The sequence below is a fragment of the Oryzias latipes genome, chromosome 11 (genome assembly GCF_002234675.1).
Source record: "Oryzias latipes chromosome 11, ASM223467v1".
In the NCBI taxonomy this organism is placed as follows: Eukaryota; Metazoa; Chordata; class Actinopteri; order Beloniformes; family Adrianichthyidae; genus Oryzias; species Oryzias latipes.
In genome coordinates, this window is record NC_019869.2 from 20,047,450 (window position 1) to 20,071,607 (window position 24,158).

Consider the following 24,158-nt stretch of genomic DNA (forward strand, 5'->3'; position numbering starts at 1 on the left):
TTTCTAAAGAATTTATTTTTAAAATATGGTGGAAAGTAAGTATTTGGTCACCTAAAAACGATTTCTGTCTGTCACAGACCTGTAACTTCTTCTGTAAGAAGATCCTCTGTCCTCCACTCATTCTGTATTATTGGCATCTGTATGAACTGGTTATATGTACAAAAGACACCTGTCCACAACCACAAACAGTCACACTCCAAATCCACTAAGACCAAGACCAAAGAGCTGTCTAAGGACACCACTGGCACCTTCACTTTCCATGCTTTCTCCAGTTCTTCTCAGAGTCCTTGGCATTTCTCCAGTTTCTCATGTTCCTTATTCCTGATGTTCCCATCACATATACTATACATATACTGCCACATCCATATATATGTACATATATGAGATTTTTTACAAGGTAAGCTTACATTCTCGTGTTTGAAATATAAGAACTCCTTCATTAATGTATATTTTAAGATTTTTTATCTCAAAGAATTAAACCAGTCCAATTTATTTAAGAAAAACATTGAAATGCACCAAAACTGTGACCGACTTGCATCTATTTCAAATTGAAGGTACGCGACAGCAAATTACGCATGCGCAGTGCGCGTCCCACGTCTTCTGAGAAGCGCAGGCGCAGATACAAATCCCCACAAGCAGTCGCGGCAGCTCCAGTCAGAGTACAGTCCGCCGCGCGTCCATTTATATTTCCGTTTTTTAGATTAGCCCCTTTAAGCTTCGCAATACCGCCCCCAATTTCAGCGTCGGTACGGAGCCGCCAGGCCGGGACAGAGACGGAGAGAGAGGCCTCGGCCATGGAAGCACTCGGACCCGGTAAGAAATGTCAGAAAAACAGAAGCGGCGAGGAGTGGAGGCGCTAGCCGTGTTTGGGGCGCGTGAGCACGGACGCGCGGACTCACTGGGGGCCGAGGCCGGAGCGAGGCCTCAGCAAGCTTGCGGGGGGAAACAAACCGAGGCCCAGCCCGTCGCAGTCGGACCGTGGAGCTCCACCGACCGATCGAGCGGGGGTCGGTGGGTGTTTTCGCCAGAGGTCCGCGTGGGTTCAGGCGGAGCGCCCGCAGCCGCGTCATTTGGAGCAGGCTTTGTGTGTGAGGGGGATTTAACTGGCAGCTTCCTTCTTCCTCCTGGCTGCGCGTCGTGCGGTGTTTATGTCGGCGCCTGTCGCTTGTGCCTGTCTGCTTTCACAACAACAACACAATTTGCTCACGATAGACTCACAACTCTGTCGAAATGCAATACAGTATCGTGTTTTTCTTTGGTTAAAACACCCCACGTTTTTCACCGTCGGCCGCGGCTCCCTCACTCGACTCGATGACAGCGGAGGCTGCGAAAACAAAATGAATGCCAGCAAAACACACACACACGCGCGCGCATTTTTTTTCCTGTCTCGTGGGTTTCACTGTTATCGGTTCACGCGAGCCCTGAGCCGTCTCAGCGGTGCGCTAGGATCGACCGAGCCCAGCTGGGTGAAACGCAGAGGATGCGGCTCCCGCATGACAACAAAGACCCGCAGAGAGCACGCGGGTGCAGTGGCGCGCGCTCACCGTCGCCACCTGTGAGATGTTTTTGTTCCTCAAAAGCGCTTTTTTGGGGGGGTTGATCCACGCGCGGGCTTGATTATATGCTGCTTTGGAGGGGATGTGAGCGGTTTGGGTCCAGCTTGCGTTTCTGATTCAGCAACACCGGACTGTCAGATTAACACGTGTCCTTCTTCTGGACATGTCCAGTTGGATTGATGGGCTGAGGGGAAGGTTCAGTGTCTGAGCTGCTTTCAGATGATCAATGATCTCTCCCACTCTCCAAGTGAAGAACCTAATAATGTTTAGAGGAAGTCCTGGTATTGATTTGTTGCACAGTTTGAGTTGTACCTTTTATGTTAGATAAGTCACAATTGAAGGGTTCTCATTACATCTAGAACTCACGTAAACTCAGCAGGCTGTTTTATAATTTCGGATCAATCCTGGTTTAAAAATGGAGTGGATTTATATTGCCCACTGAAGTTGTGAAATCTTCTAATTTTCCACAAAGGAATTTGTGGAAAATTTTTGACGACTTGGATATAAATTGTGTTTTTGTGGCATTTTTCTGATGACAGACATATATTAAGTAAATTAAGCTCAAAATTGCATTTCTGTGTAGTTTTCCCTTTTTCTTTTTTCAAATTGTTGTGAGTCAGAAACAGACCAAAAAAATCAGTTTGAACAAGATTGTATTTGTGACGTAGAAAATACGCTGGGCAAAGCACAAGTTCCCTGCTCCGGTCCATTCTGATGCTTTTTGGACAGATAAATCCATGTAGGTCTGTGTTTTCCTCGTCCGAACTGGTAGCTGGCTCAAAACTGTACGACGGAATAGCTCCAATATTTTTGTTACATCGGTAAAGTTACTTTGGGGGACGTGAGGGGTTGTCAGCTAGCTGGAGTTAGTAGTTATTTGGCCAAATCATTTTTAAAAGATCACTGGAAAGTCTATTAAAACAACTTAAAAGATGATTGAAGTGGGATTTTTAAGTGCATCAATTGATTTAAGTTTGTGGTAAACATTTGTTTTTATTTTGGTCAGTGTAGATCAATCTGACCTGCATCTGTTTTAATTTCTGTAACTGTAGGAGCTGATTCCCGACGAGTTGTCTATATTCAGAAATGAATGGACAGCTTCTTGTCAGGCGGTTCTTTTCGTGAAGCCCATTCATTCCTGTTATGCCATGGTCCGGGTGAATACTTAATTCTGATTGGCTGCTGGGTGTGCGATAACCGCACGCCCCAAAAAGAAGTTCCGGTCACCGATCTATCAACATGGATCTTCTTTAAAACAACCTTTAGCTTCATCATCTGGACAAAAACAACCGGTAAGAGGTGAACTTTTTCTCTGAACTGATGCTTTATTTAACCCCTCGGGACAATCAGCATATATATATATATATATATATATATATATCGCTTTATATCGCCGAATAATGTGACAAGGCGCCGCACCACGTAACAAATAATCCGCTTTTCGTGAAAAAAAACGATCCAAATCGGAAAAAAACCCCAAAAGAATGAAGGACTAAAATCTGGTTAATATTTATTTGTTTTGTAAGTGCCCATTGTATAAGCGGGTGAACCTGTTTCTGTGGCTTCCTCCTGATGATCTTCTGCTAAAGTCTACTTGTTCATATACCTTGTTTTGTTGAGGATTGGGCCTTGTTTGCTTATTTCGTTTATTTCTATTAGTGGCCTTTTGGATCAAAGGTTGATGTGGATTAAAAAAACCTAATAAAAGTTTGATGTAACCTGTTGATGCTGTTATCAAGATGAAGAGCATACCTTCAGGTGAAGCACTGAAGGATATTTGTGTTGAAAAGGTTTGAGATGACTATGGCTGTTCTGCCACACTGCCCCCTTTGGTGGTGGAGTGAACTGCTGGAAATTCTCTGAAATGTTTACATTGATTGTAGCACTGGTGTTTACTCCTCCATCATCCCTGTGGAGGAACATGTCTAACTCTTGCAGACCAGAAGCTGCGATAAAGACCTGAATGCAGGTGATTCGGAGGTGTGGGCGTCAGTTCTCCCAGGCTCTGACTCATCGAGTCGGGCCGTTATCCTAGTTACCTTTAAGACCAGCTGTCTCTCCGCTCCATCACCCCTCTGTTGCCATGGACACACGCATGGCGTTAGTCAGCTCTGCAGCCAGTAAGTGGCTGAGGGAGATGATGCCGCATGTCAGGCTGCAGTGGAGTTGATGGATCTTTGCAGTTGGAAGCGTGCTCTCAGGACTGTCCTGCTTCAGGAAAATCTCTCACGCTTCCTGAGCTGTTTAAAGCTTGACAAGATGGAGCAGGTTTGATAAACATGAGGCAAAATTATCAATAATTATTGATCCTACATGGACAGTCCAGACTGTTGGCTGCATGGAAGCATGAGAATGTGAGGATACTAAAATATCGTTACCTCTTGGCAAACATAAAGCATTGTTTACTTTTGATGTTTTTTTTTTTGCCTAAACAAATCCTCACCAAATCTTGTCTTTACTCCGTGAGTTTCCTTTTTTTTCTAAAGGCTGGAGCCCCGACATCTGAGGTGCTTTGGAGCTTCTGTGCAGAACCTTTCACTGATCTGGATCTGCTCATGCACTCGTTATTTAATCATAAAAGATGTAGTTGTGAGGACATTTGTTGTGTCGATATTTTAGTTTTTAATTCTTCACTTTAAAACATGTCTGTAGAAAAGAGTTCCATCTTTTCTTTCATAAGCAAAGTTAAAAAGCTCAGGTGTTTTACAGAAAAATACTATTAAATTTGTGGCATTTTTACCTGATAAATCTTTCCCCCCAGCAGATTTGTTTGCATGTTTTGTTTGTAATACGTTGTGACCTTATTCTCCATGGCTTTAATTTGATAATCTCTGGCTTTGTTTCTGGATTCAGAATCGTGTCTGATCTGATGGCCATAGGTCGAGCAAAAGAAGACTGCACCGTGAAATGATAGCTGAAGACGCTAAAATTAGCTGCCTCTCAGTTATTGGTGGTTGAGGAAGCCGAAATTTTTCTAGGTCATAAGTAGGAGACCTGGTTCTCTCCTTTGAGGTGCGCGAGATGTTGGTTTTTGCAGCTGCTTGCAGGATGTCGGTTAACTTTAACTTTCGGTGGGTTTGTTTGATTAACTGTTGATTCCATTGCTGAACGGAAGGAATTTCATGTGGGGTTCTCCAAAAAGTCTAATTCGACTTCTCAAAGGGTGAGCAAACAGAGCAAACCAGTTAAAAAAAAATCTTTTAACTTGTACGCTGCTTTAGTTCTGTCCATTACCGGACATCAGGGCGTTCACTTGAGTTTTAGAGAAGAAATAAAGTAAAAGTTTGCCTATTGTAGAACAAAGCTTTGTTGAAACTTGTTCTCCACATTTGACCCCTCTCCTGGGGGAGTGACCCCCTCCAAATCCAACCCTAATAATGATTGTCAAGCAGGTAGGCATTGGGCCTCATATTTTAAAAAGCTATTGGTGTGGACCACCTGTGGACGTGAACCTGTGATTTCTGTTTTAGGCCAGACGCTCCCCCACCAGGCCACCAAGCTTTTTTTTTTTTGTGGAGTCAAAAAAAATTAATGAATTGTGATGCTTCCATAGGCTCTGCAAAACTCCAACTACAGTGGTCCTTTGTTTATTGAGGGAGTTGCCTTCTTAAAAATTACCAGCAATATGCAAAATCAGCTAAGTATTTGGTTTTACAGTTTTAAACTGTTTTACCCTTTAACACCAAAGTTTACCTCCATGTCCTTTGAGTTACTGTAACTTTCCAGCCATTAACGTAATTAACGTAAATCCAGCAAATCCTGAAGCTAAGAAAAGTAGCTGTGCGCTGTTATGCAACATAATGAAGCATAAACCAGTTGATTCTGATGCGGAGGAAAGCTTACGAATCCATTGGAATTGCGTTAATTGTATAAATGGTCAAATAATTACGCTAGTTCAAAGTGTGTTTTTTATTTAGCTGTCGCTGATGCTAAAACCCCTCATTACACACTTTCTACATTTTGTCTGACATTTACTTTTTCACAAATTTCTCTCTTGTTTAAACTGTTAAAGTTTAAACCGATGCAGTAAAATAAGTTTCATTATAGAATGAAAACAAAGATCCGCTAGCGATAAATTTGGCAAGCTGAACATATCCAATGCTAAACAGGAGACATGGCAAGGATGCTGTTGGTCCTCAGTCAATCAGGACGCAGAACACTGCCATGGGGAAAAAGTGAAAAATGTGCAAAATTGCTCCAAAAAATAACCATGTATAATAGTAAAGGACCGCTGTAATGTGAACTTGCCTTTAAGATGGCTGGCGTTTTGTTTTCAAGTGTGACACCAGAGTTTTTTCTTTGCAAAAAGATGAATGAAGTTGAATAAAATTGTACGTGAGACGCTGTGACAGACGTGAGTGCTATGTGCCTGCAGCTAGCTTAACATTCAGCAGCTTTTTAGGCCCAGTCTAAAGACTGTTGTTGGTCTTTTTTGTAGTCTTTTGGTGACTTTGACGTTAACTCTGGATCACTGGACTAGTTTATACTTTGTGAGTATAAAGTGTTCACTGCTTGGTGTCCTTGAAACAAAAGGAATAGCAAAAAAAAGATTAAAATTAATTTCTAGTTGGTGTTTTTACTTGTGTTTTTTATCTACAGTGGTTTTCCTGTGAGCAAAAAAACATAATTCATTTCAAACCACTTAATTTTCATGTATTGATCAGCATTTAAAGCTTTTATTAGGAAATCACAACTTTGTTTTTCTTTTAAACAGTTGAAATGTGTGCATGCTGTGGTGGTGGTGGAGTGGTTTTTAGCTCTGAAGTCTGTAATATTTACCCAAAATATCTCTATTGTCATTGACAAGGGAAAGTGGAAACGGTGCATCTGCAGTGGAAATGTAGTGTTTCTTATGCTTGTAAAACCAACAAGCAGGTTTCTCTGGTGAGCAATTCAGAGAGGAGCTGCTTTTCCTGGAGATGCCCCCCTTTGTTTGTGTTACCTTCCTGTCCTGTCCTGTTCTGCATCTTCACTGACTCTGACCATTCCCAGCAAACTCGCCTGTATTCTGCCAACACAGACCAGCAGCTGTTTGACTCGCTGTCTGCAGCTTCACAACATTCTATCTCCTATTTGCTAGAGAAAGTGAGTTCAAGCTTCCATATAGAATTCAGAAACGGCTTTTAGCCGGAAGTATTTCCTGTTGATGTATTTTTAGAGTAAAAATGTAACATTTGTGAGCACATTTAAGCAGATGGGTCTCTCGTGTTCTGCTGTTGATGTTGAACCAATTACTGTATATCAGAACTAGACTGAGTGACCCCTCCCTCCTGGGGTTCCAAACAGGAAGTACCCGCTCCTCCAAGAAGCCAAAACACCTTAGACTTCTATTGAGAAATAAACAGCTGTTACTCATTTGTCAAAATAACCATTCTTCCTCTGCTACCTTTTTTTTTTTAGCATGTTCTTGATAATCCTAATTTCTCACATCAAACCTTCAAAACGTTTGACAGATTCTCTTGAGCTCGCTTTCAAGTGTTAGTGATGTGGACTACCAGCAAGCTCACTCCTGATTGTCACACTCGCTGGGTCTGGTTCTCATATACAGTCAAAGGTTGAACACATAAGATGATAATGACTCAAAGTAATAGTTAGCTACGTAAATAGTCTTGAACTATGGAGCTCAACACTCTTGTATTTGTGTGTCATGTGACCAGAATACAGTTGTAGCCTTTATGAATATAAAGTCCCATCCTCTTGAGATACTATTGCACACACGTTCCACCCTAATGTCCGCCAGCTTAGCTTGGGGCGTTCAAAGAAAGGTGGAGCTGTGACTTATAGCTTGTGAACAAATATTTGGTTTGTAAATGTCCCTTAAACAACGTGTGTCGATGGTGAAAAAGTCCTAATGAAGACCTGGACTTTGGTTTGCTCCTTCTGTGTTGATGTAGCGGTGTGCAGGTGCACCACCGTGACCTCTGAAGAGGGAGTTCAAGCTGTTTAGTTTCAACCAACATCACAGGTGTGAACATTTGAAGAATCAAAGCCAACATCATTCTGGGAAAAATACTGTTGAGATTGTTTTCATATAAATGGACGTGGGTGAAGGTGTGCGCGATGCGTGTTTGGCTTGGGGCAGAACGTTGCCGTTGGTTACCAGGCTCGTAGGATGAAATGAATCATGAGATGGATTTAGGCTGAAGTCGTGACAGAAGCAGGCGTGCAGCAAACGGTCTCATCAGAAGTTTTTCCGCAGACTGGGGGGTTGGGGGGTTTGATTGGTGGGGCGGTGAGACGGGGCTGGCGGGTTCTCACAAACCGATGGGGAGGGTCCCGATTGTCCATGATCTCGCGCTTCAGTGGGTAACTGGAGCGTGCCGGTTCACGGGGTTCAGCGGGACCCCTGCGGTCCTTTCACTGTTGGGGGGACGGACAGAAGCTTTCAGCAGCTTCATCAGGACCCCCTCCCCATGTGTATTGAAGTTGGTGGTGGTGGGGGGGGGGGGAGGTCTGTAGCTCATTTTTTGATCAACCTCTTCTAATTTTTTGATATCGGTAGTTTGGGTTAAATTATCCATCTACAGATCCTCAGCCATATTCTAGTGCCCCCCCCCCCCACTCCCTACCCCCCATAGCTTGTTCACTGTCTATATGTTGGCTGCTTGTGTAATCATATGGTGTGTAACGGTAATCACAGCAGCATGGAGGGCGCTCCATATGGCCCGTCCGCAGTCCGTTTGTGAGCGAAGCGTCTTTGTCTTAGCTGGAGGGGCCCACCCTTGTGTTTGGGTGGGGTGGGGGATTGTTGGTGGGTAATTGGAGGTCCTTGTTTGACAAGCTTCTTCTTGACCTCCTGGGTCAGAGGTCAGAGCGGCCCTCACAGGCCTAAGACCAACGTTTGCGCGGCTCCACCCACCCGCCCCTTTGTTTCTGTTCAGAACCTTTTTTACTCCAGCTTTTGTGATTGTCGTGATGATGACTGCCTCCCTCTTCCTCCTCTGCTCTCCCCAGGCCCGCCTGCTCCCACCTCTCTGTTTCAGCCTCCAAGGCGTCCCGGCCTCGGCACGGTGGGGAAACCCATCCGGCTCCTTGCCAACCACTTCCAGGTGCAGATTCCCAAGATTGACGTCTATCACTATGACATCGACATCAAGCCTGAGAAACGGCCTCGAAGGGTCAACAGGTAAAACCCGAGTGCCGTCCATGTCTGCAGGCGCACTCACACCAGTACAAAACTGCACTGCAAAACATCTGCGAGACTGTGAAAGGTGAACTGCAATATAGCAAGGGACCACTTAATAGTTTTTTTTCAAGTTCTCTGTATTTCTTCAAATTGAAAACAATTTTTTTCAAATTTACTGTCTGTGTTGTAATACTTTAGGCTGATCCTGATTTTACTCTTTCGAAGAGTCCAGAAAGAGTTTAAACGCTGGTCCTGTCTGTCTGTCCGTCTGTCTGTCCGTCAGGGAGGTGGTGGACACCATGGTGCGGCACTTCAAGATGCAGATCTTTGGAGACCGGCAGCCGGGTTACGACGGGAAGAGGAACATGTACACGGCCCACCCACTGCCCATCGGGAGAGACCGGGTCGGTAAAACGCCCCTAACTTTTACTTTTAACTGGATTTTACCAAAGTCTGCCAAGATGTAGAGACATTTGGAGAATTTGTGGCATAAAATTAATTGATTTTATGTCTACTCTCCACACACTTCCAAGCCTTGATATGGAACGTCACATCACTGGTGAACACACGCGAGTTCTGTAGAAGTTCTGGATCTTAATCAATAAACACTTAAACTGACTGCAGCACTGAGCTATCAGCAGCTCCTCTGTGGTCAGAAAAGCCTATCAGGGAGTTTCTGTGATCTGTAAGATCATTTCTGAGCTTCTCAATCCGATGCCTCAGACCTTCTGTTCACTTGTTTGTGAACTTTGGCTTTTATCTTTGACCCTAAATGAGTGTTTCTGCATCCCCCCCAGGTGGATCTGGAGGTGACTCTTCCAGGCGAGGGGAAGGACCAGACCTTTAAGGTGTCCCTGCAGTGGGTGTCTGTCGTCAGCCTTCAGATGCTGCTGGAGGCGCTGTCGGGTCACCTAAACGAGGTCCCTGAGGACTCGGTTCAGGCCCTGGACGTCATCACACGGCACCTGCCCTCTATGAGGTATTCCTGTCCTCTTGCCGGCTTTCACTCATTACTCAGAATTCATTTGCAAATGTAGAATTTGAAAATAAAAAACCACAGCTACGTCTTATAAAGCTCTGCAACAACAGCAAAAAAGGAAAAACGAGAAACTGAGAGTCTTGATTCCCAGACATCCAATAGTAAAAATCTATGCAATTTCTCCTAAAACCTTCATTTTGTATAGGTATTTTGTTTTAAGGAGGGTTCTAACGGCTCTTATTTTGAAAAACTGCGTGGCTCCTCCCCCTAACAATGTATCTACCCAAATGGTAAAACTGGGAATTATTTCTAATATTTATAAGTCGGCCATGTCTTCTATGGCCTGCAGCAATCATAATGTTTTTGCAGTTTGTCTGCACCTAGCTCCCACTGAAAACACATTTTTGACAGTGAATGGCGTTAGCGTTGCCAGCTTGGAAAAGTGGGCCACTGCGTTAAGTTTCTGCTTTGAACTTCTGCTGTATTCAGTAAAAATTGCATTTTGCTTAGTGACTCTTCTGATGGCGCTTATGGCTTTAACCCCCCTCCAGGTATACTCCTGTGGGTCGCTCCTTCTTTTCCCCTCCTGAAGGTTACTACCATCCTCTGGGTGGGGGGCGGGAGGTGTGGTTCGGCTTCCATCAGTCTGTCCGTCCCGCCATGTGGAACATGATGCTGAACATCGACGGTGAGGCGTCTTCATTCAGCCTCTGTTTTCATGACCAATGGTTGATCTGTAATCTACTGCAGATTATATCTTTACTCTCATTGAAACACTTCAGAACTGTGAAAGGGAAAGTTTGTACAAACTATTGGACAGTAAAGAGGTTTCTGAAGCGTCTTCTCTGGACTTGAGGGTTGTTTTCTGTGCTTTTCCTCATGACTGAAGTGTCTGTTCTTCTCAGTGTCTGCGACTGCTTTCTACCGCGCTCAGCCCGTCATCGAGTTCATGTGCGAGGTGCTGGACATCCAGAACATCAACGAGCAAACCAAACCGCTCACCGACTCCCAGAGGGTCAAATTCACCAAGGAGATTAGAGGTAAGCAGAAACATGCATCTGCAGCTGTTCTATGGAGGTGTCTGAGAAAGTAAAAAAATCCCCAAACTCCCACTGATCTGTTAGTTTTTATTTACCGGAATATAATTTTACAGAGGTCTCCAACCTTGATTGGTTTAACGTCAGAAAATATTTTCACAGCTTAGCCTGTACAATGCCTGAAGATGGCATCAGATTTTTTTTTTTTTTTTTTTTTTTATGCGTGGTTTTTTTTTTTTAGCTTCTGGTTTCTCTTAATTTTTGAAGGAAGTTTATCTTCATCCTCTGTAAAATATCTGCACTTGGTTTAAACTTTTTGTAAACTAGATTCAGTGTTTGAGGCATTTAAATGTTAGTTTTCCCTTAACTTCACCCTTAACCATCAAGGTGGAAGCTAAACACCAGATGCCAACTTCAGCCCCATCTGACTTTTAAGGTATAACAGCTAAATTCTAAAAAATAAAACAATAAAACAGCCACAAAAATTAGTATTTTCTAATGATAATAAGCATGAATCCACCATGTTTGAGACTTTAGTATCAAAGTCCTTGTAACATCTAAGATTTGGTTTGACGCATATTATTTAAAGCAGGTTTGGGGGGTGCAAACACATAAATCCATATTTCGAGGAGAAACTCCTGGTTCTTGTCCTAAAATGCAAGTTCATTTGGTTCAAATTGGTTTCCTGGCTAAACCAGAAACTTTCCCAAAGAAGTTTGTTTGTTTTTATTAACTTTGCTAGCCTTAAGGTTTCAATTTAGCAGTCAGCGGCGGTTTTAAGATGTAATGGAATTATTTTAAGACGTGATCAAGAAGAACGATTTGCCCCGCTTCACAAATCAATCATAGATCGATTTTTAGTTTTTCTGCGACCCGGTGCCAAGCTGGGGTTAGGGGTTAGGGGACCCCTGCTTTGTATTTCTGATTACAGTGATCCCTTGCTATAACGCGGTTTACTTTTCACGGTTTAGCTACTTCATGGATTTGCATTGTGCATTGTGTTCTGCATTCTGATTGGCTAAAAAGTCAGTCCGCTTCTTCTCTACCTGTGTGTCAATAACGTTGCGGTTTAAAATGTACACGTACGTAAAACAGCTCGCCAAATTTACATCACGTACGTGCAAATTCTCTCGTTGGTGGCATGTCGGTGTATAAGGATCTTTTTGCAAAGCAGAAAAAAGAGCGACAACAACTGTCAATCACTACGTTCTTCTCCCGAACAAACACACCTACACCGCAGGCTTCAAAAGAAGAAAACACTGCAGAGCGGAGTCAGGATGCAGCGGCTCAGTCTGAAGAGCAGTGAAATACATCTGAGTCACTATTTGTCCCACTGTACTTTGTATTTTTTTCATAATCATTTAAAATTTTCTCCCGTTTAATCCAATTACTCGGGTCGCGGTGGGCGGGGCTAATCTCCGCGATTTGAAGTCTTCTGTTCACATCGATGATTAAAATTATTATTTGACAGTACATTACAGAAGTTATTTGTTGAAAAAAACGTTTCTAAAGTACTTTTATTTGTGAAACAAATATAGAGCCTGTAAAATGGTTTGTTCTTTCTTTTCAATGTACAATAGAGTATTTAATTGTAAAATAATTGTAAAAAAAGTAAAGGTTGTTTGGAACGTAACCCCCGCGAAATACGAGGGTTTACTGTACCTTAAAAAAATCTTTATTCAATATTTAAAATGTGCGAAAAACTGCAGTGGTTTCCTTTTGGCAGTTTGAGAGTTATGGATAGAAATTTGGATTTTGTTACATCTTTAATGATTTTTTATCCTAAATATTTTTAGAAACACAAACAAAAAATTCACAAATTATCTTTTAAATTCTTCATTAGGAATGTGGCGTATAAGTCAAACACGGTCAGAAATAATAAAATTCCTATAATCACGTTCAAAGGTTAACCTTAGTTTCACCACATTTTAGTTTGTGGAAATTGTTATCAGTATGGCGGGAAGATCAGAAATATGAATAAAGAGGGGGAGGTCAGATGTTACGACTACTGGAGAAATGTTTGATGTTCTGACGACCTAAATATGGTGGAGGCCCCGCCCTCAGCAGTGTTGTTGGTCTACCGTCTGTGTGTGAGCAGGTTTGAAGGTGGAGGTCACTCACTGTGGTCAGATGAAGAGGAAGTACCGCGTTTGCAACGTAACACGCCGGCCTGCCAGCCATCAAACGTGAGTGCTGCCGCCCTCGCCACGCCTTGTTCAGTTATGCTCGTAGGGAGGTGTTCCTCACGCTGACGCGCTTCCATCCAGGTTCCCTCTGCAGCTGGAGAACGGGCAGGCCATGGAGTGCACGGTGGCTCAGTACTTCAAGCAGAAATACAACCTCCAACTCAAGTATCCACACCTGCCCTGCCTGCAGGTGGGGCAGGAGCAGAAGCACACCTATCTCCCCCTGGAGGTGAGAAAAGACCGGCCTTTGAGTCTATGGTAACTAGGGGTGTGTATTGGCAGGAGTCTGGTGATGCGATACGTATCCTGATATTGTACCGGAACACATTTTCTTTTCTTTTTTTTAAAAGTATGACTTAGAAAAAATTCTTCCTGAATATCAATACGTCTTTCATTGAAATAAAATTGTAATATTCAGTTTAATTAATGTTCACAATGTTAAGCACTGCAACTGTATCCAATACATAAGTTGCTTTTACCCAACAAATTCATAGTGCTTTTATTTTGGTAACTTAAAATACATTTGTTCTTAAAGGGAACAGCCAACATTGTCTGATTTCCACAACAAAATATATTTCAGTATAAGAATAATGAATGTGCCTTAACCAATAAGGTTTTAAAAGTATGATTGCTGTTTATTTTCAACATTGCTTATTGTAGCTTCTCCAGTATTTTTAAACGGTTCAGGAGCCTGAACGGTGCTTCAAAAATTAAGGGAAAAAAACAAAAAACAAATTCTTTCCAGGAACATAAAAGTATGATGAAGAGGCAGCCTGACAGGATGAAGGAGAGCGCTTTAATGTGGCTAAGATGCTTTGTTTACAGTCTGCACTGCAGCTGCAGCTCTGCTTTCTCACACGTGGAGGTAAACTAGTAACGGTCATCGCCATGACGTTGGCCTTTTTTCAGTGCGTTGTACGTATCACTCTGACCCATCAGGTTGCTGAAATATGATGTAAGGTTCTGCAGGTCTTTGGCCCGCTTTGCCGACAGCATTTTGGCCGATTCTCCGTGCATTAGCCGCTGTGCTTCACTCGTTTTTGTCTGAGCTGCTAAAAAGTACAGCGATCCGTGTTTTTATAGGATACTGGCAGCAACATGGAACAGAGTTTTGGTTCAGTGCTCATCCTAAGTAGAAACGAAGCAGTGCAAGTCTCTTAACAAGCTGCTTCTTGCTGCGATTTAGTTGTTTTGTGTGGCGTTGAACTGCTCAAAGAGGCTCACTGGGCGGTGCTGCCAACTAGCGGTCAGAGGTTTAAGTGTAAAACAAGAGTCAGACGCTCATAAATAATTAAACAAATATCTTCCTGACCGCATTGTGAATCGATACAAATATCACGACACATCGTCGAAGCGTTATCTTCCCAACCCCCCCTAAAGGTAACGTGTCCCGCGGTGAAGTTTGAACCCATCCGTTTGTGCTCTGAAGGTCTGCAACATTGTGGCCGGTCAGCGCTGCATCAAGAAGCTGACAGACAACCAGACGTCCACCATGATCAAAGCCACGGCGCGCTCCGCCCCCGACCGGCAGGAGGAGATCAGCCGGCTGGTGAGGCACTCGAGCTGCTGAACCCCAAACTCTGAGAGGAGCCTCGTACTCACGCTCTTCCCTCCACCTCAGGTGAAGAGCAACAGCATGGTCGGGGGCCCGGACCCCTACCTGAAAGAGTTCGGCATAGTGGTGCACAATGACATGACGGAGGTGACGGGGCGTGTCCTCCCTGCGCCCATGCTGCAGTATGGGGGCCGGGTGAGTACAGACACAGGGAGGGACTGTGGCAGGGTGAGTAATGGGCTGGGGCTTCACTGGGTGGGGGGGACACAGAGTGACTGTTGAGACGATGGTGGGGGGGGGGATCCAGGTCCACCAAGATTTTACTCACCAAGATTTACATTCCAACTAGAAATAAAAAGCAACTGATTTGATTCTGGAAGTGAGGCCAACAATTTCAGACCTGGACCCCCGCCCCCCAGCTCATGATCATGGGGTGCATCTCAGTAATCCTGAATCTTCTTTAAATCAACAACAACAATCTTTAAACAATGTCCCAATTTGTGTTGAAAAACAAGTGAGGGTACAATAACAACAACGCCCAAAAAATGATCTGGAAGCAGCAAGTTTAAGGGGGCGTTCACACTCGCATGGTCCTTTTGGTTTGGGCTAGTGGGACTCGAACTCTAATCCTGTTTAGGATGAGAGTCTGTTTACAACTCGGGTGCAAACAGACTATTGACAGACCAAAGGTTCTAGTGTTTCTGGTTCTGATTCAAACTCTAGCTGCAGCGTTTGGAAGGAGCCTGCAGGAAAACCTGCCATAGTTCAGCTTGTAGGAGTACTTTGATTTGGACAATATCGCCCTCAAGTGAGCAACTAATGGAGCTGCATGACTTTGGTATGCTTTAGTCTTCCCTTAGAGTAGCGTGTGAAAGCAAACTAAGCCAGATAAAAAGGGGCTCTGCTCTTATCAGTATTCCCAGCTATTCAAAGAGTTCAGAAAGGACCGTCCCAAGTGTGACTGCAACCTAAAATTTCCTGGTTCTTTGAGGCCGGGGGCTTGTTAAACGGCGTCTGATTGGTCCAGTTCACTAACAGCACTCAGACCTGCATGAATCATGGGTAGGGAGGCATCCGAATTCCGAACATCAATCTAATCAGAAATGTTGAGAAGCTTCCAGGTGGTCTCAGAGCTTATGGAACCCCCTGGTCCAACATGTTCTAATTCAGTCCTCAGGTTCTGCCTAAATTACAGTTTAGAGGCTCTCATCATGTCAAATAAGTAGGTTGGGGGCTCTGGGGTTCAGAAGCAGTCTGTCAGGCAGAGGCTCTGCCTCTTTGCTTTAACAGGCATAAATGCTGCCCTCTGCTGGTCATTTCTTTACACTTCAGATTTGAAGTGTTTACATTTTCAAAACTATTTTTAAGGCTCTGACTCCATTTATAGACGCGTCCCGTTCAGGAGAAGCTGAGATTCACCCTCTGAATTCTAAGTCAGCTGTTGGAAACTGTGGAAAAAAAACCAAACCCAAACTCTATGGGAAAGTTCAGGAGCAGAAGTTCTGATCTGCTGCTGCTCAGTCTGCAGACTTCAGAAGCTGATTTGGGATTCAGAAGCATGGAAGGAGAGGGGGAATGGATGTGTTTCTGAACCGAAGACGATGGGACTCGGAGCCTCGCTGCAGTGATGGGACATTAGTCCAAGTCTGCTCCATTTTTAACAAACGGGAGTCCGGTGAAACCTGCATCCCATCAAGAGATGGCACCAGTGATTCTGCTGGGATGAGACAAAGTCTTAAAGACTAATGGTTCTTGAACCTCCAGAGATAAATAGTTCTGTGAGGTTTGTCCACCTCCCTGCTGAGTTGATGAGTCTCATCGTTTTCCTCTGAAATATCCTCAAATGTGGACTGAACGTTTTTCCTGTTTGGGCGAGGAGCTCCGTGCAGCTGCATTTGAGCACGCTCAGTAACGAGAAAAACTGCAGTCTGTTTCCTGTGATGATGATGATGATGATGATGTGGAGGAGAAGAGGGTGAAGCTTCTTCAAGAAGCCTTCCTGAGCCGTGGTGACTTGTTTTGCAGAGTGAAGCTCTCAGTTTAGCAGTATTGGTGAGATCTTTGAGCTCTTTAGGGGAACATGAAATCTTCAGCATATTTTCAGCAATTTTAACCAATCTGGTGTCAAACATGCAAGAGATTCCTGCTCGTCCTTTTTTAACGGATCAAACTTTTTTGCAGTTCAACAGATTTTAAACCCTTTGACTTGTTCTCTGCTCTTAAAGATCCCCTTTGATTTTAAAATGATACCAATAGAAGTTTCTTAAGTCCACTCTAATCATCTTTGATCTATTTTAAATGTTCCCAGGGTCTTTTAATTATGATTATGCTGTTTTTAGCCTAAATTAAAAACCCCAAAAAAAAAACAGTTAAATCTTTTTAGGACATGGGTCCTGCAGAGCGACAGGCGTTTAAAAAAAATTGACTCCGAGTTGTGGACAGGACGTTTCGTGCAGAACAGCCCCCCGCCAGCTCTCCATTTCTTTTGCTCCCTCACAGCCCCTCACACTCACAACATTACAGGTGCATCAAAAATGGCGAGCAATATTATAGCTGTCCAGCTGTACAGTTTTGATCCAGGATCCAGCTCAGACGTGGAAAACAAAGACGTTCATGGATCTGTGGATCCATCAGAATGGAGCTGAGTAGGGAGCTAGTGGCCCCGCCCAGCGTATTTTCTACGTAACCGTTTTTTTCTAAATGCAATTTTCATCCGTTTTTCAAACTAAAACCAATGATGACATTTGTTGAGCTGGCACGGTAGAAGATTCTCAATATTCACCATTTCTCTCACAAATGAGAGGGGATTCATAAATGCTGTAATTCGTATGATCTGTGAGTTTATATTACAAGTGAACCTCAAAATTATGTTTGCGAAATGGTTTGCGTGTATTTTTGAATTTATATTACATGTTTGCATAAATATATATTTGTGAATCAGAGCGTGTGTATTTGTGAAACACTTTGTGTGCATTTCTGATTATTGAGACTGAATTAACTCCATAGTTTTCCCTCAGCTTCAAAATTCTAATTTGCGATATTCCATAACATTTTCCGGTTTATTTTTTTTTACTTTTAACATTTCATTTTTATTTCTGGAAATGACTGTTGCTTTTTGAGGGTTTATTTTGTTGTTGAATGTTTTGTTTTTTGGCATTTTGTTTTGAATTGATATCTAAAAAGTCGTTTTCTTTTTCTAGTTTAATTGTCGTTGTCATCTTTTATCAGTTTTTGCGTTAAGTGATTTGTTAATGTGATTTGCACTTCAGTAGTGTTGCTCTAACTAACCGGCAGTTTTTCTCGCTGAATCAACACATCTGTGTTTTTGTTTGTTTTTTTACATTTTTGCTTAAAATAATTTTCTAAACTCCTTTTGTAATTTTATGCTTTCTTCTACTCAAATTGTTCAAACCATTTCAGAATAACCGTTTTAGCTTCTGACGTTTACGCTTCTTTCAGACTCTGAGCTGCAGTTTTCATTTCATTCACGAAACCGAGCTTTCCTCCTCCAAACAAGTCAGCAGTGCTCAGAATAAACTCAGAATGATTCTTTTCTTTATTCTGATTGAAGTTTACTAACATTGCTGAAGGCTCCTCCAGCTGTGGGGTTGACTAAGAGTGCAGGGACTCTCTCCGCAGAATAAAACCGTGGCCACGCCCAATCAAGGCGTGTGGGACATGAGAGGGAAGCAGTTCTATGCTGGAATTGAGATCAAGGTGTGGGCCGTGGCCTGCTTTGCCCCGCAGAAGCAGTGCCGGGAGGACCTGCTCAAGTGAGTAGTCCCTCTGAGCTCTTCAAGTGACGAAGAAGCCCAGGTATGGAGAGGTTTCATCAGACTGATGTTCTCCTTGCAGGAGCTTCACGGACCAGCTGAGGAAGATCTCAAAGGATGCTGGAATGCCCATCCAGGGTCAGCCGTGTTTCTGTAAATATGCCCAGGGAGCTGACAGCGTGGAGCCCATGTTCAAACACCTCAAGATGTCGTACGTGGGTCTCCAGCTGATCGTGGTCATCCTGCCGGGAAAAACCCCTGTCTACGGTACGAGTCAGTCGCCCTGCTCGGGTCCCTCTACCTTCCAGTGATGCTGACCTCTGCGTCCTTTGGATCTGCAGCCGAAGTGAAGCGGGTGGGGGACACCCTCCTTGGCATGGCGACTCAGTGTGTGCAAGTGAAGAATGTGGTGAAGACGTCTCCTCAGACTCTGTCCAACCTCTGCCTGAAGATCAACGCCAAGCTGGGAGGCATCAACAATGTGCTGGTGCCTCATCAGAGGTCAGTTTACTGATACAGGAAGTTCCTACCAACTGCGTTTCTCAGGAAAAAATAATAATGACTTAATCTGCAGCCTGGAGAAGTCTATAGGAATGTGCTTAGGTAGTTGGGTCGTCCATCTTGTTCAGATTTCAGTTAGCTGTATTCCACTGGGTTCATCATTGAGCTCAGTACCTGTGTCATGGTGAAATATTCATTTAGAGAAATCCTCGTTAGCACACGTTAGGAGATGACTTGAAGTTCTTAATGTCCTGGAACATTAAGCCAGTTTGTTTTTAGATCTGAAGTAACAAAAGTAGCCCCAGCATAGACACTTCTACAAATGCAGTTGCCAACATTATCTCTCTTGCGCTCCATTTAGGCCGTCAGTCTTCCAGCAGCCGGTCATCTTCCTCGGTGCCGATGTCACTCATCCTCCTGCCGGGGACGGCAAGAAGCCGTCCATCGCAGCCGTGGTGGGCAGCATGGACGGCCATCCCAGCCGGTACTGTGCGACGGTGCGGGTTCAGACATCTCGGCAGGACATGTCCCAGGTGCCTGTTGGACTGCATGACTTGTGTCAGGGCGAGTGGAAGAGGGGCTGTAGTTTTGGGCAGGGAATGACTGAAATGGTCTCTACAGGAGCAGCTTTTCAGCCAGGAGGTGATCCAGGACCTGACCAACATGGTGCGCGAGCTTCTCATCCAGTTCTACAAGTCCACACGATTCAAGCCCACACGCATCATTTATTATCGCGGCGGCGTTTCCGAGGGACAGATGAAACAGGTGAAGTGCACAGTTGAAGCCGTCCAGAGCGGGACGGGTCCCGAGTCTGGCCGTACTGACGCTCCCGCCGTGTTTCAGGTGGCCTGGCCGGAGCTGATCGCCATAAGGAAGGCGTGCATCAGTTTGGAAGAGGACTACAGGCCTGGCATCACCTACATCGTGGTGCAGAAGCGCCATCACACGCGTCTGTTCTGCTCCGACAAAGCTGAGAGGGTAGGTGGACCCGCCCCCGCCGCGGCACACACTGTACTTCTGTTTAGTCTCACGGGCTTTTGTTTTGCTCTGCAGGTGGGGAAGAGCGGAAATGTTCCAGCCGGCACCACTGTGGACAGCACCATCACGCATCCGTCTGAGTTTGACTTCTACTTGTGCAGCCATGCTGGAATTCAGGTGGGGGGTTAGGGTGCTAACAAAAGCTTTTTTGAGTGGATAAGAGAGTTTAAATGATGCCTTTGCTAAATGTAATTCCTGTTGAAATGACTGTGATTGCTTTGTTGATGTTATTGGTTAACTGTTATCTGAAAAAGCTGTCATTATTTAAAAACTGGGAAAAAAAACATTTAACACTGTCAAATTAGCTTAAAAAACAAAGAAATAACTGTAAGAAGCTTAACTTCATGCTAATAACAACAGAAGTAGTTAATTAAGCTAGCCTAGTGACAACAATATCATGACAAAGCTTAGCACTAAACTTACTACCACCACAAAGCTAGCTTTATGCTCATCTCACCAAAAGTTGCTAAAAAGCTAGACTACTGATCCTAAGATAAATTGCTTTTCTTGCATAAATGTTTAGGAATCTGTTTGAAAGATACTGAAAATAATGAAACTGGTTGAAGTATGTTGAAGATCTGAGTGGACAATTAAGGTGTTGGATATATACAATAATCAGATTTTTTTTTAAAAATAAAATCAAACAATTTCTCATCCTCAGGGAACCAGTCGCCCCTCCCACTACCACGTCCTGTGGGATGATAATTGCTTCACGGCCGACGAGCTGCAGCTCCTCACCTACCAGCTGTGCCACACCTATGTGCGCTGCACGCGCTCAGTCTCCATCCCGGCGCCTGCCTACTACGCCAGGCTGGTTGCTTTTCGCGCTCGCTACCACCTGGTGGACAAAGACCACGACAGGTGAGACTATCGCTCTGTGCGAGAGCACATCAGGTTCCAGAAGAACCACGAGTCTGGGCTATTAGAAGATGTGGAGGCACCATGATGAGTCCAGTTGCATGTGATCAGAAAGCAGAGGAGCCTCTTGAGCGTGAAGTCGGTTCTGACTCGCTGTGTGTCGGCTTCTTTTCTTCCAGCGCCGAGGGGAGCCACGTGTCGGGTCAGAGCAACGGCCGCGACCCGCAGGCTTTGGCAAAGGCGGTTCAGATCCACTACGACACACAGCACACCATGTACTTCGCCTGAGGACCACCCGTCCTCTGATACTCGTCTCTTCCTCGTCTGTCTCTGTCGTCTTTCTGTTCGCTCTCGGTTCGGATCCTTCACCAAAGCGGCTCGCGCGAGGAAGAGGAGCGGGAGGAAGAGTCACGGAACGATCTCCAACCAGCGTTCCCGATCCAGCCGCCTGTTCTCAACCAGCAATCTAGCACTGCGAGTCCCACTCCGTGGGGGTGGGGCTCCAATGCACAAATGAAAAAACAAAAACAAACACCTCCCTCCCTCCGACCCCCCCACAGACACACAGTTGAGCCATTGTTTTGAGTTTGTTTTTGTTTTTTCTTCCTTGAATGTCTGCACTCGCGCGTTTATCGGATTTACGGAGCGCCGGCTCCGAGGCTCTTCCGGCGAAGCAGGACTCTTATCTACTTTACCTCAAAGCCCCCCTCCCCCCGGGGGTCAAATCTGTCACAAGGTCTTGGGTTTGTTGGGTGGTGGGGAGGGAAGGCGACCTTTTCAGAATGATATATTATGATTATTATATATATTTTCCTTCCTATGAGCGAGTGTTTGAACTCCTTTTTGGTCTTTTACAAGCGAGGTGACCACGCCCATCGCTATTTTCCTCCTATCCCAGCGAGGCGGTTTGTTTGTATGTATGTGTGTGTGTGTCTGGGTGCGTGCACGTGTATGTCTGTGTGTGTTATGGCCGGCCACTGAACTGTAAAGGGAAATCAAGGAGCTGACTGCTGTAAATGCCTCAGATGAATTGTTTTATATTCACACATACAGGACAGAAAGCATATATGTACACCTGTGGAGCAGTGTGGGAAGGGGACAGCGCCTCCTGCAGGCTGGTGGAGACATGTTGGCGGTCCTGACTCGTGCGTTGGTTAAGAATGTCTTCAGTGAGTCTGAAGATGAGGATCCATATGAAGCAGCAGATAAAGCCAGGTTCTGACGTGCAGCAGTGTGGACCGCGCTCAGGTCCCGGGTCATTTTGGGTACTTGGGTCATTTCAGACCCCGGGTCATTTCAAACCCTGGGCCCAGCCCGAAGCAGGACCTGAGCGGAGAAAGACACTGCTGCACGGTTTTCTTATCGATCTTGTTTTCGTTTTTATTTTTTTGCTCATTGCACTGACCGGGGACGCTTGGCAACCAACAGAGGGCACTGTCGATCTCTCGTACCTTTATGCATTTATACATTCAACAAAGCAGATTTGTAAAAGTTTAATATAAGACGTTTTGTGCTTATCTTAAGACTCGTTTAAAAGTAGAACTTTACTGTTGTCGTCGTTGTCCATGTTACTGTTGTGATGTTAGGGTTGTACAGTTGTGAGTTCAGGAACAGACTTGGGCTTTAGCTGCAGGTGTAGTGGGCGGAGCATCTGGGTTGTGTTTTTACTTTTCTTTTTTAATTTTGTAGCATTGTAAGCGCAGCGGGGTTGTGTAGCAGACACGCAGCATTCGCCGCAGATGGATGGAGACAATCAGGCCAGGAGCGGTTTGTTGGGTTTTTAGACTTTTTAAAAATCAGCGTGCGTATTTGACGTATACCCATCATGCATCTGTATTTAAACGACGCTTCTTTGGTATTCTAACGCCCTTTTTAACACTGGATTGAACTGATTTAAGCTTGGCGACCAGTGGCGGCCCCCGCAGACTTGGATGCTGCGGGAACGGGGAGGGGAAACGGTCAGCGTGCACGCCTCCTCGGGGGAGGGGCAGCTCAGTTAAAACCCTTTTGTAATAAACCACCCGTAAAGCAGCAGGTTTACTATGAATGAGTTTGAGCACTTTCCTGTCGACGGCGTGCGCGCTGACGCCACATGCAGGAAGCAGAGCCGACAGGTCGTCGCCACTCGGATAAATGGTCACTTCCTGTTTGTAACGTCACGAAGCAATATTATCCCAGCTGAAGATTTCTGACAAATGAAGCTATAATTCTCCTCGTTGTCGATGTTATTACTCTTCAATGTGACTGTATTTTTATATTTTCTGTTTTTATCTGGGTTGTTTTCATTTGCTCGTATCAATCAGTGGGAACGTGCATTTTGGTGGAATAGTTTTAGGCTTTAGAGCTTTTTCTTTCTGTGTAGACTTTGCTCGCCTGCATGCCGGAGTATTGTCTGTTTTAAAAATAAAAACCTTTTGAGTCATATTTATAATTATCAAAAAAAAAAATCTAAAACTTTTCAAGGGGGGGGGGGATTTAGTTGGAATGTCGTAGTTCAGGAATAACGTCCCGTTTTTGGTCTCAAACATGAATTTCTGGGTGGGGGAGGTGCAGGCGGTTGTCACATTGGGGGGGTAGGCGTAGCTCTTTGTGCTATTCTCAATCTAAACGAGGTACTTTGTTCTTATGTGGACTGGCCAAAGAGCGCCCCCACCCCCTCTCCTGTGTGCCGCACCTGTTTCCATGGCAACTCTGACTCCTTTAAAGTAGGGGAACAAGCTGCTTTTAACCTTTTTTAAAAACAAAAAAGCTCCCAGACTGTTTCTGTACCGTTTCAAAAGAGAGCACCAATCATTTTGAAGTCCTTCACTTTGATATCTTGTCGTATCTCAATGAATTTGTAATTGTATGCATTTTATTATTTTTCTTCATCATGGGTTCCTGTTTGGGGTCTTTTTTCTTTTCACTCCCCCTTTTTCTTCCCATGGCTCCTATATGATGCGTTTTCTGCTTGTCCTTCGGGATAGCAGACTTTTAATTCACTGTTATTATGTGACATGCTCAGATGTTTTTTTTTTTTTTTTTAGCCTGCAGGGAAATCTTGTGTTAATGTGCAAAGTAATAAACTGGTATTCTATGCCCATAACTCATGTTTTTGACATTATTTAACAACTTCACATTCATTGTAAAATAAGTTTAGATCTTTATTTTGAGCTAAATCAAATGTCAAATGCTGCATTTACATTTAACATTAGCTCAAATGGTTAAAGAAAAAGTTCAACAATTCTTGATCCAGTTGCTCAAAATTAGTCAAAGAGCTATAAGTGTTGGAAAAAAAAGCTAAAAATATATATAATCTAATAAAGTTAATACTTTCTGAAGATCATCGCTATGTCCGAATTCCCCCTCTACTCCATCACTAAAAAACTTTAGTGTGGGGAAATCTATTGCCCTGGATTTTAAAAGCGATTCAGATGCCATGCTTACTTTTTAGAATTAAATAGCAAATATGACGAGACCAATTTTCACAAGTTAAAATCTATTACATACAAGCATTGTACAAAGACTTTATGAGTCCACAGTGTTCTGATAATAAAAACCTAGATGGTT

The 24,158-nt window shown here is 44.1% G+C and overlaps 1 protein-coding gene across 2 annotated transcripts; it reads left to right on the top strand.

Moving 5' to 3' along the window:
- The first annotated feature begins 622 nt into the window (after window positions 1-622).
- On the top strand, window positions 623-23,694 carry LOC101167465 (protein argonaute-4). 2 transcript variants are annotated; one of them, XM_011481138.3, is made up of 19 exons: window positions 623-813; window positions 8,511-8,682; window positions 8,966-9,086; window positions 9,480-9,661; window positions 10,213-10,349; window positions 10,567-10,701; window positions 12,797-12,884; window positions 12,966-13,113; window positions 14,314-14,433; window positions 14,506-14,667; window positions 18,079-18,212; window positions 18,295-18,479; window positions 18,554-18,713; window positions 19,075-19,246; window positions 19,335-19,478; window positions 19,557-19,691; window positions 19,767-19,868; window positions 20,413-20,612; window positions 20,789-23,694. In XM_011481138.3, exons 1-19 carry the CDS (start codon window positions 795-797, stop codon window positions 20,895-20,897), a joined length of 2,625 nt encoding a protein of 874 aa, XP_011479440.1. In that variant the 5' UTR covers window positions 623-794; the 3' UTR covers window positions 20,898-23,694. The 2 variants fall into 2 exon arrangements, with proteins under 2 accessions (XP_011479440.1, XP_004074196.1); XM_004074148.4 differs by having other exon boundaries at window positions 14,506-14,634.
- The last annotated feature ends 464 nt before the right edge of the window (window positions 23,695-24,158 follow it).

What these genes read in the sequence shown, in the direction of transcription:
- LOC101167465 (XM_011481138.3), top strand. An exon ending in TGCCCATCGGGAGAGACCGG is followed by an intron (nt 9,087 to 9,479) that starts GTCGGTAAAACG and finishes CATCCCCCCCAG; the next exon opens with GTGGATCTGGAGGTGACTCT. An exon ending in CATGATGCTGAACATCGACG is followed by an intron (nt 10,350 to 10,566) that starts GTGAGGCGTCTT and finishes TGTTCTTCTCAG; the next exon opens with TGTCTGCGACTGCTTTCTAC.